Source organism: Pteropus medius, unplaced genomic scaffold (assembly GCF_902729225.1).
Source record: "Pteropus medius unplaced genomic scaffold, Ma_sr-lr_union100, whole genome shotgun sequence".
Classification (NCBI taxonomy): domain Eukaryota; kingdom Metazoa; phylum Chordata; class Mammalia; order Chiroptera; family Pteropodidae; genus Pteropus; species Pteropus medius.
In genome coordinates, this window is record NW_024352947.1 from 970,024 (window position 1) to 978,068 (window position 8,045).

At 57.0% G+C, this 8,045-nt stretch overlaps 1 protein-coding gene across 10 annotated transcripts in view; it reads right to left on the minus strand.

The window, feature by feature from the left end:
• The window catches only part of SIPA1L2 (signal induced proliferation associated 1 like 2), a 155,865-nt gene that overhangs the window by 68,270 nt on the left and 79,550 nt on the right, over positions 1–8,045 (minus strand). For 9 of the 10 annotated variants that reach the window (XR_005650167.1, XR_005650168.1, XM_039850380.1 and 6 more), the window contains 2 exons: positions 4,599–4,726; positions 2,568–4,304 (listed from right to left, as the gene is read on the minus strand). Coding sequence is in view for 8 of the 10 variants with exons in the window: in XM_039850380.1 (XP_039706314.1) it covers positions 2,568–4,044 (1,477 nt within the window). In the remaining 2 variants the exon portion in view is untranslated. The remainder of the gene's footprint in view (positions 1–2,567; positions 4,305–4,598; positions 4,727–8,045) is intronic. The other variant, XM_039850382.1, reaches the window with a different exon arrangement.

Consider the following 8,045-nt stretch of genomic DNA (forward strand, 5'->3'; position numbering starts at 1 on the left):
GCCCCAGGGGAAGCACTAACTGCGGGAGAAGGCGGGAGCGGGCTGGGGCCCCGCCCGACTCCGTGTCCTGGCTCCTCGTCCTGGCCCCAGGCCCCAGGAGCTGGGGCGACCGCCCCTCCCCTCACAGATCGCAGCGCGCTGATGCCATGGCAACCTGGGGGGCGCCGTCCCACGCCCTCACTTTGCAAAGAATGTCTGGCTCACTCAGACCACAGGATCCTCGTCCACACCCACGCGTGGCCCACCCACCCCTGGGCGCCCGCTCTCAGAGCTTCTTTGGGGTGCATGTTTGTTATTTCACATCCAAGTCGCGTATTAATAATGTCCTGTGAATTCCAAAGTAGCGAATCAGAAGTGGTGGCAACAAACCTCTCACAGACAACTCTTCAAAATTCCCGGGGAGTGACAGGTGAGAGGTCAAGAGAAAAGCTACAAAAAGCGGTCGAGAGAACAAACAGAATCTAGCGACCTAATCGCCTCCCGTGACAGACCGTAAGGGACATTCACGGATCAAATGGTGGTGACCCTGGGTGCAAAAACATCCGTTTCTCGCTCCTTAAACACTTACGTGTGTCCGCAGAACACTAAGATGCGCTAGGACGGATGAGATGCTGGCGGTGGCACCTGCACAAAGACGCACGCATACGGACGCACGCACACGTTAACTTTTATGCTCCGGTGTTTCACAGGGTGAATCCAAAGTCCTTACACAGCCAGCCGGCCAGAACGACTTGCTGCCCGAGGACTTGGGGTGGGTGACCGTAGGAGACTGTTCGCGGCTAGCGCTGACAGCCAAGGCCTCGGCGATAAAAAGCATCTTCATCGGGAGGCCGGCGCTCCATGATCCAGCTCCGCTCCCCAAAACGAGCGCCTCCCACCGGGAGAGGGCCCCGAGCGGTGTGTCGTGGGGTGCTCCCCTGGGTGACACAGCCGTGAGGGCAGGGGTGGCTGCACGGCACAGACCGCCAGGACTGTCTTGGGTGCCTGAGCACACCGCCGGAAGGCTGGAGCCGACGGAGGCGACATACTGCACCCAGAGCCCAGGTCCGGACTGGGGCCGGGGTCGCCGCCGGGAGCCTAGACCCACAGGCAAAGTCACTTCAACCCACTGTGTCGTCAGCGTGAGAACAGAAAACGCCTTGAGCCACGTGATCAGTCACAACACAAGTGACAGTTTCTTTGGCCACGTCGCCTTTCCAACATCCCACTGATTTATACAATGTCATATCATTATGACTGCGGATGGCTGGTTAAATCTGCATTGACGCAAAACTGGCAGAAACAGTATTAACCTGATAATTGCAATTTATCTGGCAAACAAATGCTTCTGAGCCTGCAGTACCCAGAACAAGCACTAAAGAAGCCCCAAGGTCTGAGCTGCATGGAGTGACCGCCTGAAGCCCGAGTCACACCCCAACGACCCCCCAAAGAAACACCTGGAGTCACAGACTGCACACAGAAACCAACGCCAAGTAAACTCAAAGGCCAGTCAGCTCGCAACCATCCACGCGCGTGCCGGAAGCTTCTCCGGGAAGGACAGAGCAGAAGCACGGGGACAGGCTGGGCCCACGTGGCCTTCTGAAGCGCTCCAAGAGGTGACACCGGGAACGGGGCACGGGAGGCAGGCGCAACTGAGAACAGGGAAGCGGAGCCCCATAAAGGATGGTGGCCTGCACGGACGGGGCACAGGCGGCGAGGGGCGCCCGAGTGGTGTCGCTCAGCTCGTGTGTGGGACCCGCTGCCCCGCAGGTCTCTCAAACGGAGGACGCTCATGTCCTCGGAATACCTGAGGACACTTACTTAAAGGATTTAAAATACATTTTGAAGATGTAGCTACGTGACTTCCAAGGAGTGAATCCTTCAAAGCTGAAGATATAAAAAACTGAAACGTAATTTATTTTACAGATGATTAGAGAATCTGCTAAATCACACCACGGAAGACTCATTTGTATCGGAGCCTTTCAGCTCGTTTGTAGAACTAGAAGGAAACTAAATCTGTCCATCATGCGACTTCGTACATCCTTTCAACGAAGACTCGTTGAAAGCGTCTGGGCACATAACGGAGCGGGAGGAGCGGGAGGAGCGGGGAGGAGCGGGAGGAAGCGGGGAGGAAGCGGGAGGGCGGGGAGAGGCCGGGGAGGAAGCGGAGGCGAGGAGGCGGGAGGGCCCGGGAGGGGCCAGGAGAGCAAGCCCTCGCGGAAGATGAAGCTCAAGTGCAGGAAACAGCGTGGAAAAGGCCAGAGGGAAAGCGCCACCCGATCGCCCACCGCGCGCAGCGAAGGGAGCATCCGCAGGACTCACGGAGGTGACGAGGGGAGACGTCGCAAAAGCGGGACACCTACGCCCAGTGTGACACGTGCGATGCTCGCAGGTGGGCGGAGGCTCAGAACGGGGAAGGCACTGCCACACAGGGGGCAGGGTGACAAGTCAGCGAGGGCAGGACACGGGGATTCCTAAAGCAGAGACCGGCAGGAGCCGCGGGGCCGGGTCCGCACAGAGAACCGCCCGGGCCCGAGGCCCGCAGCCCTGGACGCCCGGCGCACGCTGCAGCCCCCAGGGGCCCTCACCTTTCCCGTAGAAGAACTTGCGGTAGTAGTAGGCCCCGAGGTCAATGTGCTCTATGACGTAGCGCTTGACCTTCTCCCTGTGGACCGGCTGGCTCTCCCTGGGCACCTCGAGCACCGACACGCCCGCGTTCGTGCAGTGCGAGCTGAGCGACGACTCGAAGGAGCAGCTTTCGCCGGAGCCGAACGGCGAGGAGCTGGCCCTGGACAGCGCAATCCGCCTGTCCCCTTCGCCCCCCGTCTCATTCCTGAAGTGCGGGCAGCTGAGGACCAGGTCATTGCTCTTCCCGTCGCCCGCGTCGGCGTCCAGGTTCTCCTTCGAGTTGAGGTCCTCCTTGCTCCCCAGGGGGCATTCGCCGCTCCCCGGCAGGCCCCCCGGCGCCTGAGTCTGCGAGGCCGCAGAGGCGCCCGTGGTCATGTTCTTCCGCTTCCCCACGCTGGCCCTCGTGGCCATGGCCTCGTTGATGTTAAACAGAATGCTCTGGACGTCATAATGTGCAAAACACCGCTGGCAGTTCCAGGGGCGCACGCCCCGCTCCTGACGGCCGTCCTCCAGGTCAGACGTGAACCTGAACGTCTCGTGCTCACTCCGGGCGGGTCGCAGCTTTCGGAAGAGGGACGTTTCCACCGCCTCCGACTTCAAGCGCCGCTTGAACGGCGTGTCCCCGTCGCGCCCCACGAGGAGGGCGCCGTCCGCGTAGTCCAGTCCTGAGATGCGGACGAACTCCCCTCTGGAAATCCGGGCGGCCGCGTGGAGGCTGGGCGACATGGCGGGCCGGCCGGGGAAGGCCTCCGGGAAGCCGAATGGGGCTGCGGCTTTCGGGGCGCACTCCTCGCCTCGGTAGCCCCTGAGCATGGCAAAGAAGCTGTCGCCCGAGAGGCCCTGCCGGTCGATGGAGGACGTGCTCCCGTACTCCCGGCGCAGCGCGGCCCCCGTGTTGGGGTTCACCGCGTGCTGGTCCAGGACGTCCTCGGCGTCGATGTCACTGATGGTGACGTCGCTGTTGCTCCTCTGCCTTATGGGGTGAAGGCCCCTCTGAGGGGACTGCACGAAGACGTCGCCCACTGTGTACGTCGCCTCCACGCAGCCCAGGTGGAGCCGCTCCTCTGGCCGACTGTCGCGCTGCCCGTCTGGCCCGCTGGGCGTGACGGAGCCGACGCTCTCGTAACTGGCCTGAGACCGGCCTTCCCACGGCGCCCTGCAGGCCAGCTCCTTGGGGCAGTCCTTTCTGGGCGGCCACTCGGACACCCGCGCCCTCACGCCCATCTTGGGCACCGCCGGGGTGCCGTTGGCCGGACCAGCACTCTCGCTGGAATTTGAGGCGCTTAAAGAGGTGGCGGGTCCCATGCCGCCATTAATGGCTTTAAATTTTCGAGCAAAATAGTCATCGGACTGCATGATTCTGGGAGGGCCCTTGAGCCTCGAAGAGGCTCTGCCGGGCTTGTGCTTCTCTTCCTGTGACGGCCTCAGGTCACTCATGGCGACCGGGGCCAGGGCGCCACGTCTCACCAGGGTGACCGATGGAGAGCCAGTTACATTGTCATTGACAACGCGACGCGAAATGCAGAAGCAGAGGCTTCTCCTGCAGTGGTATCTTCTCTTGTCAACCAAAAGCAAACCACATCCTCAGAGCACGGTTTCTCTGAAACCAACTTGCTTCTCAGCGGCGATGACTGCGTAAACCTCCGTCCTTCCCAAAAGCATCCCTTCAGACATCTGGCCGGGAGTACTTCCTCCACCTGAATTTGAAAAATAGAAAACAGCCATTAACACTCACTATGGCTCCAGTTCAAAACGTTCTCCATATGACCCGCTGGTCCCCATCTCCCGCCCGACTCCGATCCCCCAGCTGTCGCTGTCACAGAGCTCTGTGTCCACACCGCTGTCCACCCTGCCCCTTCTCTCTGGCTCACTCTCCCCGGTGCTCCACCCGGCCAGCTGGAATTCATGGCCCGGCCCAGCAGCACCCTCTCTCAGGGCGCCTCCCATCCCCGGCCCACGTCGGAGCAGAGCGCTGCCCCCTGCGTCCACACCTGCCTGGGCAGTGGTCCTTAGAGCCTGAGCTTCCGGTTTGCCCACCAGTCTCCTCCACTGGCTAACTTCAAACTCCGCCACGCCAGGAACCACGCCTCTCACCTGGTGTCACGCTACCTGCCTTAACCTAGGTAATCGAGCAACAGTGAGATTAGTTACAAGAATAACACAAAGCACAGGTAACTGTTTGAATATTATCGTACTTTCTTTCAAAGCCGATCCGTTCAAAACGTCCAGCAGCAGAAGGGCAAATGCCAGGTGCCAACGCGTGCCGTTTTAAAAGTTCTCCTGCCCTCGACGGGTACTAGTGGACATGTCACTCACGGCGCGAGGGTGCCCGAGAACCTGGTGTCTGGTCGAGAACCGCTTCCCGGCTGAGCTCACTGTGCTTCGGCGACGTGCCAGACACACAAGGCCAGATGACAGCGCGGAGCGAAACGCCGCGATCCAACCCACCTTTGTGGTCGGCAGACCTGACCTCATCAGCTCTTCCCTTTCATTACGAGCAAGCTTTCCAATTTACTCTGTCTTTAATTAGACAAACACATTTCCCAGCTCCGAGCAGTCTGGGAATCTCACTTGTTGGCATAGGAATGAAAGAACTACTTCTTCTGAAAATAATCAGGGTAATAAAGGTAGAATATAATTGATTCCCCTCAGCCTTCACCAAAGCATAAAAAACACTGCTGAACACTCTCGAAACTCTGGGATCTGATGGCGGGCTCGTAAGGGCTTGGAGACGGACACGTGCCGCCTCTGGGAACAGCAGGCAGGCACTGCCTTACGACGGCGGCTCGCTTTCCCTCCGTCAGAAAAAAATCAGTCTGGGCATGACAGCACGCTGTCTGTCCCCAGGGCAGCTTCCCAGCTGAGGAAACATGATATTTCAGGGTGTGGCGAACGGGAAGGGATGAGCGATCGGATGCTCCGTGCCTGCCAGTGTTCCCAGAAAGAGGAGAGTGATGACTGCATGGCATCTGTTTCACTCAGCATCACTGCTGACGAGGATCACAGAGGATTCTGAATGAGAGTTATTTCCTGTACAATTTTGGCTATCATCAAATCCTTTCCTAGAAACAGAAAATGTGACAACTGAGATATGAAAAAAAACAACTTTTTGCCTACGATCTCTCTGCTGGAATGGCATTTGAGTTGCTGCACGAGGCCCCTACATCATCTATAAATCCCACTGGGAGCTCTGCTGCTTACGGAACACCCCCCTAAATTCGAGAGCTTAAGAATTACATCTAATGGTTAGTACGGAGCTATGTGAATGCGCAACAGGCATTAATGTGACACCACTGTCAGAGCCAGCAACCCAGCACCACCCACACCAGCACCCCACTCGCTCCACCCCATGCGGACGCTCTGGGTTTAAGCACCTGCCAGCAGACGGCACAACACAGAAACCTTAAAACTGGGATTGCAAGGAGCACACAGGCCGAAAAATTAACTCTGGGAAAACCAACCGTGAAGCGACAAGAGGCCACAGGGCTCAGGCCACGTTCGGAGCCGACCTTCTGGGCACTCACGGCCCTCGGCGTTTCGATCACTGTCTAACAGATGGTAATAAAGATATAAAGTCTTTACCCTACGGAGCTCTCCCAGAAAGGGAAGACACCAACATATTGTCAAACGGTTATTTTAAAACATAAATAAGAGCAATTAAAAATAGACGAAACTGTGAATTTTATTGTTAGTCTTGCCAAAAAGCACAAAACCTACAGCGAACTCAGCACGCACAAAACCCTTTCCTAAGAAACATTCCGAGGGTTCTTTACGACTTTTTAATTCTGTGTGTGGTAAGAACATGGGCTCCAGGGGGCAGCTGCTGCTGCTCCAAGCCCAGCCTCGACCCCCTTCTCGCAATGTCCCCCGGATTCCTCTGGGCACGGCACCTCTACACCCTTTCACTTGTCCGGGGCTGACTCCGCCCCTAACACGTGGTTCCGGTTGGACCAATGAAGGCGCTGCCTCTCCTGGCCACAGGGATTGGTGGAGGGATGAGCCCTGGAGCCAAGCTGGGCCAATGACAGCCCTGCAGGGAGGGCTCTCCCAACACGTGGGCTGAGATCCTCGCCAGGGCTCAAGCCACAGAGTGTGCATATGAGCTGCTGTCTACACGTGGGGCTCACCTCGCTGATGCGACTGAGCACGGGGACCACAGCACGGAGGCACAGCCAGGTGAGGGAAGAAAGAGCCGTAAGGATGGAGTCTTGACCAGTCCAACCCCCAGGATTTCTCAGTTGCTCAGGCCTAATGACGGCCTATTTTTTTTTTTTATTTATTCAGCTTGAGTTCGATTTCTGTGTCGTCTAGATAGATTTAAAATGTTCAAAGAGGCCATATTTATCATTAAAGACCAGAGACAGTGGCTTCTGCGACCACAGCTACTTCGTCCTGTTGCACAGACTGCCTGGTCTACAAATGAATGAACGGAAAATTATCGTTCTGGCATCTGAACCCAGTAGCAAAACCAGAGCCTCCTGAGCAAGACACCTGCTCTAATGCCATATGGAATCACCCACCCTGTGACACGATTTATGTGTGCCACTAACGGTCCGAAGTGCTCGAAGCCAAAAACTCGACGCGGCAGCTGCTTAATAAACTGAACGCTGCGTGGGGACCGCAGGAGACCCCCTTCCCGCCGCCCCGCACCCAGCCACACCCTCCAGCTTGCCACGGCTCCCCAAAGGGACTCTCACGACGGAATTACAGATGGCACCTTCCTTTTTAAAAGTGCTCCTAAATATTACTACATAAAGTATTATAGACAGCGCCTTCCATTTAAAAATAGTACTAAAATACGCTTTTAATACTGTGATAAAAATAAAACACTTCAAAACAATTACAGCACTTGCTTTGAAGACAGATTAGAGATATTAACATATGCAATTTAAAAAGTAATACAGTACACAGGAAGCATTAAAACCGACATCTTCAAAAGGCAGGGATTAAGAAGAAACGGCACAGGCTCTACGCAGGGAGAGCTGCAGGAAGGAAAACAACGTAGAGGGTAAAAATCTGAAGCGTGAGCTGGAATAATCCAGAACCGGCCTGGACCAAAACAGGCCGATGGCCCATTTCCAAACATGAAGAGAAATAATGAGGCCTAAATGGCCAGTTCTGCCATCGGCCCCTGTCCCCTCCTGAGGCAGGCGAAGCAGCCGACTGCAGAGCTCCGTTTTTCCTCGGCATCACGCCCGCTTCCTGGGGAGGGGGGTGGTCCCGCCCCCGGACAGGAGGGCAGTGGAAACCACACAGACACCGGACCTGGCAAAGGGCGCCTGCGCCCCATGTCCCAGTTAGAGGTGGAGCCCACGAACCTACAGCCCCTACACCGCCTCTGTGCCCAAGAGCTGCGCGTCCACTCCTGCTCTTCCTTCCCGTGATTTCACCTCATTTCTTCAAAACTGGTTATGACCGGTTTAGACTGGCAAATGTGG